General features: G+C 39.0%; 1 protein-coding gene across 1 annotated transcript in view; it reads right to left on the bottom strand.

Moving 5' to 3' along the window:
• Nucleotides 1-113: 113 nt before the first annotated feature.
• Nucleotides 114-12,500, bottom strand: part of LOC138010281 (uncharacterized) — an 18,840-nt gene continuing 6,453 nt past the window's right edge. The window contains exon 2 of the mRNA XM_068857213.1: nt 114-621. Coding sequence (XP_068713314.1) covers nt 114-621 — 508 coding nt within the window. The remainder of the gene's footprint in view (nt 622-12,500) is intronic.

Raw genomic sequence — 12,500 nt, 5'->3', positions numbered from 1 at the left:
CGTGACCGCAACAGATTGTCCCAGATGTGGGGGAGCAGGTATCTTCCAGTGTCACGGTTCAAGTCCAGCCTATGAACCCGGATATAAATGGCCTCTTTGATGCCCCGCTCTATTCAACGATCTTCATGGTCTAACACCTCTACTTCAACCTTATGTCCAGGGTAGTCCCTGTGTATGTGCTGTGAGACTTCAGACGAAGCGCTGCTTGGTCTAAGATGCTCCGCGAACCTCGATTTCAAAGTCCGCTCGGTCTCTCCCACATACGAGCTGCCACAGTCCACCCCTTGGCACGTAACCCGATAAATAGGGCCACAAGTGTCTTCTTGTTTCTGTGGGTCTTTCGGAAACGACAACAGTTGTCTGAGGGTATTGTATGGTTTAAATGTAGTGTCCACCCCATGTTGTTTCAATGTGCGTCGTAACTCCTCAGACAGCCCTTTGACGTATGGGATGACGATGGCGGTTCGTCTAATAGGTAGATGGTGTTGGCTTTGTTGAGATTTGTTAGTGCTGTCTGAGTCCTGTAATGCCCATTCCGGGTATCCACAATCTTTGAGGGCTGCCTTGACATGTTCTAATTCCGCATTGGTGTCCTCAGGGTGGCTTGGAACTGTGTTGGCCCTGTGAAACAGGGCCAACGCAGTATGTTTTCACCAGTACAGTGTAACATTCATAAAAGTATGATCATATCTACTGATGACTTGAATGCTTCTAGGACTTTCTGAGTCACGTCATCTCCACTTGGGATGTGCTTACTGGTGATACTAATTTCAACCTCCTTGGCAGTCCTGTGTCTCACGACACAGCACTTTACCGGATATTTTCGGACTTGAGCAAATTGTTATAAAACCGACCAAAGTTACTAAGTCGTCCTGAACGCTTTGATGCGTGAGATATAGTAAAGCAATCACATGATCAATAATTATTGATCACATTTTTATGATTACTTTACTATTCCTCACTCATCAAAGGTATTGACATAATACACACTGGTATTGCGAGTGACCATGAACACGCCGTTTGCCTGCATTGCCGTGAGCGTGAACCATTTACAACCGCATTAAAGTTGAGTAATATTTCGTTACGGTCTTTGATATAATACCCCTGAACATGATCTATTCGTCTTATGAACCAGATGATCAGTTGGGGTATTTTGACGACTTCTTTTCTGAGTGCCTAGAGAGACACTTCCTTCTCCGCGGAGTGAAAATAACTAGACCACCAGTTCCTCGGATGGAGGATAGATTCGTTCTTTGCAACAGCAACGCAATACCCCAAGAAAGGAAGCTCCCACGAATCATTGCGAAAATTAGAGACAAGCTTAAGGCGGCAGTCAGCGAAGCTCGGGAGAACTTCACAAGACATTAATTATCCACAAACAAACCTAAGAAGGTGTAGAGTATTACACATTGAATTTTGCTGAGATTTGAACAAGTTTTTTCACCTCAACTGCAGAGAGAATTCTATTTTGGTTCTGAGGATTCACCGCAGTGTCTCTCATGGTACGTGGAGAACCCTCCTGATGAACGCACTGACCCGTGCAGGCTTCAAGAAGTGACAAATGGAGAGCTCCAACACACGCTGAAAACGAACAAACATTAACTGGTCTACATAGAAAATTGATAATCCGGAGCTTAATTTAGTAAACATCTGCGACCTACTTCAGTACTCTTCTCCTTGTCTACTTGTCGCAGTAGAAATGGCTTCCTTTTGTGATTCCGAGTTAATAGCTATTGGTGCGACAATTTCCAGCAGATTTCCGCGAGGGAAACTCTACTGTGACAGTCCTCATGGGCATTTGAGACAACTTGTTAGAAGAAATGAAAAAGGCAAGGTGAAGCTCATTGTTTTGACTGACTTTTCTAAGGCGTTTGATACGGTGCATAACAAGAACTTCCTGGCTAAACTGGTTCCTATGTTGGCTCACAAGCTACTTAAGCCAAACAGGCAGAGTACTAGTATCGGAGCCAGTTACTAAGCGTTTTGCGTACCACAAGGAACCATGTTGGGACCAATGTCATTTAAGTTGCACGTGTCCGACTTGCAAGGTCATCTGCCTTTGTCAGTTACTACTTTCCCGTCCTGACTACGTCTGTAAGTCAAGTTTAAGCATAGAACTGAATAAATGTTTTGAAAGATAATTTGCCCTGAGCGGGACTAGAACAGACTAACTCATGAAAAACGTACCCTTACCACATCCCCTTACTTCCAGCACCGATTTACTTACCAATATACACGTACTTGCTCACACTTGATGGAATTTTTGTTGATGTTTCCTACTTTCAATTTCAAACTAGTTTAAAATTAAATTTACCAAGGTTGAAATCATTTCAACCTGACTTTCAAATGTACCTGTAACAAATGTAAAGTCCAATATAACATTGTTCACTCAATCGTCCATTAGACTATTTCGATTGATCTCTCGTTTTTAAGTAACAAAAAAATTCTTAAGTTTTGATTTTGTCTCACAAGGAGTGATAGAAAATGTACCGAAGTCACGGTTATATCAACACTAAATAGAACACTAAATATCAACCATGTCAATGCTGTTTTCGCCATCTAATCCTATGGACGTTGCCTGCTATTGTTATTGGGTATACGTCCTGCGCATCTCGAGACATCCAAGTTTTCTATTGGCGATGGTTACCTATACAGGGATATTTTTGCGCAGTTTAAAACTGCGGAGAAAGCAAAACTTAGCAAGTGCTCTTGGTATCCAACAAGAAAAATGGGGTAACCATGCCTTTTTTAGAAAGATAATTAAGCATCAATTTGCAAGAGAACGCCATATATAGCTTTGTGTTTTAAAGCTTTATACAAATATTGTTGATTAATTATATTTGAAAAATTAGGGGTTACTCCCAATTTAGTTTTTGGATTTCAATAACACTTGTTATGATCTGCTTTTCCCGCATATTCATAAAACGCGAAAAAATACTTTTGAATCAGTAGGCACTGTCCTTAAAAGCAGCGATTGGGAGAGAAGTTTAGAGATAAATTATGCTATGATATTTGCTTTCTTAAAAGATATAAAATTAACTGCAAATAACCTGAAGAATAGGTAACATTTGTGGGAACTGCTAAGAAAACATTGTCAAAATGACCAATTTTAGAGTATCGAGCCATTTAAAAAACGGTGAATGACTTTTAGAAAAAACGTATGCTTCAATTACTTACTGAGAAGATCCGGAAACTGTGAGTAGTAGAAATATTTATGGAATGTTATTGTGTTTCAAGTAAGAAAGCCAATCGCACACGAGAAAACTAAAAGGCATCAAGAGCCCATGACTAAAGGAGCCTCTCTCTGCAAGGTATACTTGAGTCAACATTTTCGCGTATCTTGCTACTTTTAATAATAATAATCATCATCACAGAGGAATCACGAGGGATCACAGAATGTATGAAAAGGAAGGTAAAATGCTCAATAAATAGCAAGATTTGAAGAGGGAGATTGGAAAACGTTAACTGGGGTATCAGACAGGAGGAAGTGGTACCGGTAGTTTAAATCTATTGACTTGAATTTCTTCCAGTCCGATCTGGTTGCCACTGATTTGTGCAGAAATCGTCCTGAAGCCCTGGAAGATTTGGCTAAATGTTGTAACAGCACACTGAAAGTTGTTTTGGATAAACATGCTCCTTTAATTACCAGTCAGATAAGTCTATCAGATAAGTCTATCAAAGGGAGACCTCGAGTTCCTTGGTTCAATGAGGAGATTAAGATGGCTAAACGTGAAAGAAGAAAGGCTCAGAAAAGATGGAGAAGAACATATACTGACCTGGCTGCCTTCAAGAGTAAGAGGAATGCAACAACCGCTCTTAGGAACATGGCTCGAAGGGAATTTTACACTAATTTCATTGAGGAGAACAGCAAGGATCAAAAGAAGTTGTTTGCCGCTAGTAATCGCTTGCTAAATAGACGATCTGCCGACTGTCTACCCCCCACTATTGATAAGGCCCAATTCGCCGAGGACATCGGGAAAATTTTTGTACAGAAAATAGTGAATATTAGGAGTCGTCTCGTTAGACATGGTGCTGCTGACTACCATAAACACGACAAACAGGGCATTGAGTCGTCTTTCGTGCACCTCACTGAATTTGAGATGTTAACAGAACAAGATGTGAAGTCTCTTATGCAGTATTCGTCTTTAAAATCTTGTGTTCCTGACCATATACATTCAATTTTGGTCAGCCGATGTGATTTCCTATTACCTGTACTTACAAGATTGATCAATACGTCCTTAAAGTCTGGTCAATTTCCTGTCGCCTGGAAGGAGGCCCTAGTCTTACCGCTACTAAAAAAAACCTGGCTTCGTCATTCTCTTAAAGAATTTTCGTCTCGTTAGTAACTTACCATTTGTTTCGAAGCTGACAGAGTCAGCCCTCTATAACCAAATTCATAGCCACCTTTGCAGGACCAATGTTTATCCTTCCAATCAGTCATCTTATAGGAAGAATTGTAGCACAGAAACAGCGTTGCTGAGAGTGAAAAATGATGTGGATGATATACTCAATTGAATGACCAATGATAAACTTCTTCTCAATGATGACAATCCAGAATTTCTAATGATAGGTACCAAGCAAGAACTAGCCAAGGTTAGCATTGATCATATTATGATTGGAGACAGTGTAATTAGACCAAAAGGGGTAGTTAAGAATCTGGGAACATGGTTAGACTCGACTCTTTCAATGAATTCTCATGTAAATAATACTTGCTCCAATGCTTTTTATTACTTGTATAATATAAGAAGAATTAGGAAATATCTTTCCAGGCGGTCCACTGAGACGCTTATTCACGCATTTGTCTCAAGCCGCGTCGATTATTGCAACAGCCTACTCTATGGCCTGCCAATCTACCAGCTTAATAAGCTGCAGAGGGTCCAATATGCTGCCGCTGGGTAATTTTTCAGGAATCCAAGTACTGCCATGTACGACCGCTGCTGTATAATCTGTACTGGCTGCCGGTTAAATTTCGAACTGACTTTAAGATATTACTGTTAACGTATAAGGCAATCAATGGCTTAGCGCCTTTTTATCTCCTGGAACGTATTAATCTCTAAGAAGTATGTAAATACAAGTTACGCTCCGACTGTGATGGATTGCTACTAAACCCTGCGAAATTTAAGACCTTAACAACGTTAGGAGATCGATCTTTTGCTGTTGCTGCTCCTCAACTATGGAATTTACTACCCTATGCGATCAGGAGTAGCCCTTTAGTAGCATCTTTTAAAAGACACTCAAGACATCTTTATTTCAGAAAGCTTTTTTTAATTTTCTTAATGTGCTTTTGATATCGTTTTTAGCAGGTTTTATGTAGTTTTATGTTTTAAGCACTGATGGAACTAGCAATATTGATATTGGCGCTGTAAAAGTTTATTATTATCGTTATCATTATCATTATCATTATTAGTTGTTGGTGCACTGGGAGCATAACAAAAAGGTTGGATACATGGCTTGATAAGCAGGGGATTACCATTAGGACGTGATTGCTACAGAAAACAGCAAGGATTTTAAGGATGGTGTTGGAAAGATAAAGGAGACGGAATGACTCAAGGGACCTTTGGCCATTTGATATGGCTAGCTCTCTTGGTGAAATGTCGGTGTAACATTCACCAGAGCTAAAGCATTAACATTTTGATGATGATGATGATGATGATGGTGATGATGATGATGATGATGATTATGACAATAATGATAATAATGATAATAATAACTGCTACGGGTGGCCCAGTAGATTACAATATGACCCTCAAATATAAGATAAAGGAATAAGTAAGTAAATATATTAATAAAAAATAAGATTACTTTAATAATAATAAAGATTGTGGATGCTTTACAAGTGATATTAATTTCAAAGTGTTCTAAAGATACGTTGAGGTCTGACATCATTTCTTGTAACTTAAGTAAAAACTGCTTGTCTGAATGAATAATATATAGATTTAGGCAAGCCTAAAAGCGGAGCTCCCGGCTTGTTTATTTTTACTGGCTGTAGGATTAGTGAAAATAAAAGGCTTTGGAACTGTCCGCCTTTTGGTTTTCCCGGATATTGCTTAATTATGTAACATTTTTTTCGCTGCCTAACTAGTGAATTCCACGGTTAATTTCACCTGAAAAACCGACTGATCGCATGAATCACCAAGGGATGAATGTGATATCGGTTTTCCCAGCGAAATCTACTTTCGAATTTACCAGTTAGACAATTATTTTTTCTTGAATCGCAAGAGTTTTAATAGAAAACAAGCAAATCCTCAGCAAGCGAACGGAAAAGGAAAGAAACCATTTCAGAGTCGATTGTCAAACGCTAGTGAATAGGAATCACGCTAAAATAAGAAATCACAGACGTACTATAGCTCTTGATGTGACAGATCGTCTTTGTCTGTTCAAGGTCAAACAAGGAGTTTTATTGATGTACTTTATTTATTCCACTTTATCTCTGAAAACGAGATCATTTACAATTCGATGTATTTCATTGAAACACGCCAGCTTGGCTTAGAACCAGATTCGGATAGAAAGAACAAACTTCAAACAAGATCTCCAACAAATTACCTGTACGTGCTCTAAAAAAACTTCAGAAAACATAAGCTGGTGATATTTCTCCTTGTACTTTTGCGAGAACTCATTGCGATTACATGTTTAGAACATAAGTGCAAAATTCTTGTCACTGTCTAGGAACATCGAAAAACAGTTAGGCAAGCGGAGTAAAAAAATCTTCTTGTTCGCTCGCATTTTAAGGCCAAACAAACCAGCAAAAGATCGATTATTTCTGTCCAAAAAGAATACAGATGATTGTTATTTAATTCCAGTTAACAATAAAAATTCGAGTTTCATTCCTGAACAAAGGAAAAAACGACTAAACCACGTTTTAGAAATATGCATCCACTTGAAATAACTCATCCGTAGAAATAACAAACGGTTTAGCGTCCAAGGAAAGAATTTGTAGAGTAACTTCTTCCACCAACTTTAAGTTATTACTGGTGTACCGTTTTGTCGTTCTCGTTCTCTTTCTCTCTTCTTTCGTTTCTGTTCTTCTGACATAGGGTGTCCAGGCATCTTGCAACCTTAGTAGATTCGAAATTAAAAATCTTAAAACATACCAAAAACTGCAATTCAGAGCAAAAAGCAGCCCTAAACAAATTAAAAATAAACACTCAGCATTAAGTTTATATCCTTCCAATGCTTGACTTGAATAACTACAGCTATATTATCTTAAACCTGGATTGAAACCAGCGAAAAATGCAAGAAAAATATATTTTCCAAACCGTACCTGAACACGAAAAGCATCGACTGTCAAGAGCTTTGCTCACGTAGCATGGCTGTGTAGCCGCGTCGAGCCACAGAAAGAGCGCGAAAAATTAAGACTCGTTCAGGTGTGAGTGTGAGTGTCTGACCTGGCTTGAGCCTGCGATCCAGTCAACAACCAGTCCTGGGTCAGCGGCCAACTTAAAAAAAAAAACAGCTGACCTCGATAACGTCGAACTTGAGCCCGTGATATGGTCACGTGATACTAGTCCTCCTCCAAATGTTGTTTTTCTCACTTCATATTTTCTTTCACTTGGAATTTATTTTCTCTACCAGATTGTAAGTATGCGGAATTTATTTTGATTTTTGGATTGTTAAATATCGTAACCACAATGCATAAAAAGATGGGGTAAATTGACATAAACCAAGTCCTACAGAGGGTTACTATTTGTTTTGTTTTCCCTTTAATTGGCCGACTAAATAATTACACCAATATGGAATTTATTCCTTTTGTTAAAAAGGAAGTCACCAGTGGTTGCATCCACTGTGCAAGTTTCCTCAAAGAAAAATTTCAACCTGTTGAAATGGGCTGATTATTAAACTCCGTGAATGCATTTTCTAGGAAGACTGTTAACCATGAAAAGCCGTTAATAGAAACTTTCACACCTTTCTCGTTGTATTTTGATCAGCAAGATATTGTGTTTATCCTGTGGAGCAATTAGCCTTAAACTAGAAAATGGAGCCACGATCGTTTTCCTTGGAAAATCTTTAAAATATGGACAAAACCTTATTCAGTGTAGTTTGCCTTATATGTAATATCAAGGTTACCATATGTGTACGTTGTTCTGTGATTGCTGATAAAAAATTGTCAGTCTAGAGAATTAAAGCTTTAGAAGTCCTTAATGATAACATTTTTTGCAGTTGCATTTCATATTAACTGTCCTCCAATTTTTTTGTTTTTGTTTTTCTCTCTTCATATTTTCTTGCACTTGGAATTTATGGTCTCTACCAGGTGGTAAATATGCGGAATTTATTGTGATTTTTGGATTGTTAAATATCGTAACCACGATGGATAATGTTTTGACAAGTGTCAATTGACCATAACGTTAATATCAAAGATGTATGCTATAAACTAGCTATAGTGTAAACTGGAGTATTGCCTCCTCGATGAACTCTAAACTTGAGCTCGTGATATGGTTACGTGATACTGGTCACATTGGCATCTTTTGCCCTTCCATTTTTTTTTTTGGTTTTTCTCTCTTCATATTTTCCTCCACTTGGAATTTATGGTCTCTACCAGGTGGTAAGAAATGTATTCTAATTTTTGGATTGTTAAATATTGTAACCACGATGGATAATGAGAGGGAGTAATTGGACATACACCAATTTCAATAAAGGGTTACTATTTGTTATTTATTTTCCTTTAATTGGCGGATCAATAATTATGCCAAAATGGAATTTATTCTTTTTCTTAAAAACTAAGTCACCAGCGATTGCATCCACTGTGTAAGTTTCTTTTAAACAACTGCCTTAATCCCTTCAAAGCAAAAGTGCAAGCTGTTGTAATGGGCTGATTATTAAACACCATGAATGCACTTTTTAAGGAAAAGTAACTTGACAGTCTCGACTCGATCCTCGCGAGAATCGAGGATCGCGACTCGATTCACTCGAAATCAAACTCGATCCTCGACACTCGATTCTAGCAAAATCACCGACACGTGGTATTGTGAACTATTTATACTTGATTTAACTTTCGCGAAAGCGTTACGTTTTGATTTAATAACAACAGGAACTGTTTAATAAGAAAACGAGATTGCGGCCATCGTTCCTGTGTGTCCTCTCTTCAAAACTACAATCTTATGTCGTTGATTAAAATATAAAAGCAAGATAGTGAGCTTTACCGCGCGATGGATTTTATCGTGAATCGAATTTAAATTTCCAATATAGACATTGAGAGATATTTGCATACTGTGCACTCAACCAAGTAACGCAACGATTTACGTATTTTACATCTCTTAAATGCGCTGATGTTAAGGAAAGTTATATTGATGGTGGAATCTTGGTGCTAGACTTGTTCGCCGGTATCGACATCAATATAAGACGAAGTACATGTGGCAAAAGCTGTTCCATCCAACTTTTGATACCTCGAGTTTGGAGTTCGTATGAGGACAACACGTTTTTGTAAATAATATTTCCCCAATTAACCTGATCCCAGTGACTGTTGATTTTTCTTGTAAGGGAATAAACAAACAAGGCCAGGCAATGAAACTCGGGGTCTCGAGCGACTCATCACGGAATAGCTTTACGTTCAGAGAAACAGTTTTTGTAAATCTAAAATTAACATACATGTGTACCGAGGACATTTGTTTCGAGAAACGTCGACGTCTTTGTACTGCAGTGTTACTAATTACATGTATCCAGTAAGGTGTACGGAGTAAACTTGAAATGCCACTCCGAAATTAATGCGTACCTGGTCAGGACGGCCGCTCTTGCAGATTTTAACTCAACCTAGTCATCCGCCATCTTGTATCAGCGACTCAACTCAAGTCTTCGTCTCTTACTTAATTGCCTGCTTCTACTTTTGTAGTAATGTTCAAATCAACCCTTGGCCTTTCAATGTCAATGTGGTATTTGTGACAAAATTGTGAGGTCAAATCAGAAGGCAATTGAACGTGAAGAATGCTTCGCCTGATATCACCTCGATTGCCTCGGAATGTCTACTCAATCTTATGATATTCATGGCCTAGATCCACAGTTAATCTGGATATGTAGTAAGTGTAAGTTTCCAAAGTTCTCCACTTCTTTTCTCACCACAGGCATTACTAACCTCAACAGCAAGAATACCTTTTGTTAGTCTGGATTCTACATTTACATGTTCTCAAGACTCAATGCCTTTTGCTTTCAAACCTCAGATATGACTTCGTCACCTAAAACCGATCTCACAGCGCCAACGCCAGCTAAAAGACAAAGTTGACAGTTCGAAGATGCTCTCCATCAATATAAATAGCATTCATGACAAATTGAATGATCTAAAAGGCTTTATTGAAGTCCAAGACACGGATGTCATTGCTATTCAAGAAACAAAAATTGATTCAGGTGTGACGACTGCTGAACTCTTCCCTCATGAATTTGGCCTCATCATCAGGAAGGACAGGTTTCTCAGTGGAGGGGGTGTTGTCCTTGCAATAAAGTCTGCGTTGGACCCTATTCATTTTCCTGACCTGGAAAATTTTGCATCTGAGAGTGCAGGGGCTAAAATATTCTTAAAGGGAAAACCACACTACTTTTGCAGTTTTTACCGTCCCCCGCCACAACCAATTGATGAAATTCAAAGTCTACTAGAGCAGCTCGACCTTATTAATAAATCTCACCCACCTGTTAGGCAGCCTGGAGTTCACATTTTTGGGGATCTCAATTTAGGAAAGATAGACTTGATGACTCACCTAAACACCGATGGTAACGGTCTCTAAAAATGTGATGGACTTGCCCTAATTGACGTCATTCAAGATCACTATATGGAGCAAATTATCCGATTTCCGACTCATGGAGCCAACACCTTAGACCTTATCTTGTCAAATCGACCAGGACTTATCAGTGACTGTTCATCACCTGCTAAACTCAGTGATCATGATGTAATTGCCTGCACATTGAATTGCGCTCTACCAACTAAGAGAAAGGCAAAAAGGAAAGTCTACTTGTATGGGAAAGGCGATGTATCTTGTGTACCTTTACAGATACGTTCCTTAATTCATTCATTCTCAGATTCCACCCCTATAGAAGAGGACTGGCTACGCTTAAATGATGCTATGCAACAAGCAATTGGTAAAGCTGTACCATCCAAAATACTGAGTGGGAGAGATAAGTTTCCATGGCTAGACAATCAACTACGTCGTCTCATTCGTCGAAAGAACCGTCTTCATGCCAACTAAAATAAAGAAGACAGAGGTGAACGTCCCTTAAGCCAGTGGAAGAAGGTCAGACGACAACTCACACTAGCGTTATCTTCAGCTAAGAACAATTCCATAAATAATATCATTGGAGACATCAAGGTAAATCCCAGGCCCTTTTGGAAGTACATTAAATCACAGAAGAAGGATAATCAAACTATGCCACCCACGGTGCCAAGTCTGAATGGATTCCTGTAAGCTCAAGCGTCCCTCAAGGGACTGTGCTCGGCCCTATCCTTTTCAATGTCTTCAATAATGATATAGTTATCAATACCAACCCCGAGGTCCGGCTATTTGGCAACGATTGCATTTGGTATCGACAGATCCGCACCCATTAGGATTATGCTACTCTTGGAGACTGGGCTCAGCGATGGAATGTGAGATTTTAACCATCTAACTGTAAAATTATGCACATTTGAAGGAAAACATATTACAAGTCCCACCACTTATACTTATTAAAGGACACAGCCCTAGACGGAATACCTAGGTGTGACCATGGTTAATGATCTACGATGGAACCCTCACGTCACTAGCATTAACTGTAAGGCTAACCAAATGCTTGGTCTTCTAAAACTAAATTTATCTGCGAGTGATCCAGCAGTAAAGGAAGCAGCGTACATGAGTCTGATCAGACCACGTATAGAACACCAGTAGTGCTTGCTTGCAAAAAATCAACGCAGACCAGCAAGCTTTTTCCTTTCTGACCATAAAAGTTATGAGCCTAGTTCTATGTCAATGATGTTGAAAAAATTTGGATAGACACCTCTAAAGCTTCGTAGACAAATGGGCAAACTAATTCTCAATATATTATCCGATCGATTTATCTACTAGCCCAGGAACCTTTGAAGACTCCTTTGCATCGTATTATTGTTTGTAATTCTAAACCGTTATATCGCTGACACTGTGCAATATATGTTTGTGAGGTAGCACAATAAAAGTGAAGTGAAGTAAAGTGTAGTAAAGTGAAGCCTTCGATCTAGTTAATCACAAAGTTCTTGAATCTAAGCTTGCTAAATATCATGTCAGCCCACAAGCCCCACAATGGTTTACCTCATATCTCAGTAACAGAGCATAGCAATGCATCGTGTCAGGGTCACTGTATGCCCCTACTCTTAAAGAGGGTCCCACACGGATACGGTCTTTATTCTTAGGCCTCTTCTAGATCTACATTAACGATCTTCCACTATCACTCGTAAATGCCGAGGCGGACATGCAGATGATGCTACAATTTGGTCGACCGAAGGCACTCGTGAGATAATTCAAAGGACACTCCAGGATACATTGAATAGCATAAACACTTGGTTATGGTACCAAGTA

The sequence above is a fragment of the Montipora foliosa genome, chromosome 7, assembly GCF_036669935.1.
Source record: "Montipora foliosa isolate CH-2021 chromosome 7, ASM3666993v2, whole genome shotgun sequence".
NCBI lineage: Eukaryota > Metazoa > Cnidaria > Anthozoa > Scleractinia > Acroporidae > Montipora > Montipora foliosa.
This window is presented reverse-complemented; position numbering and strand designations above follow the sequence as displayed.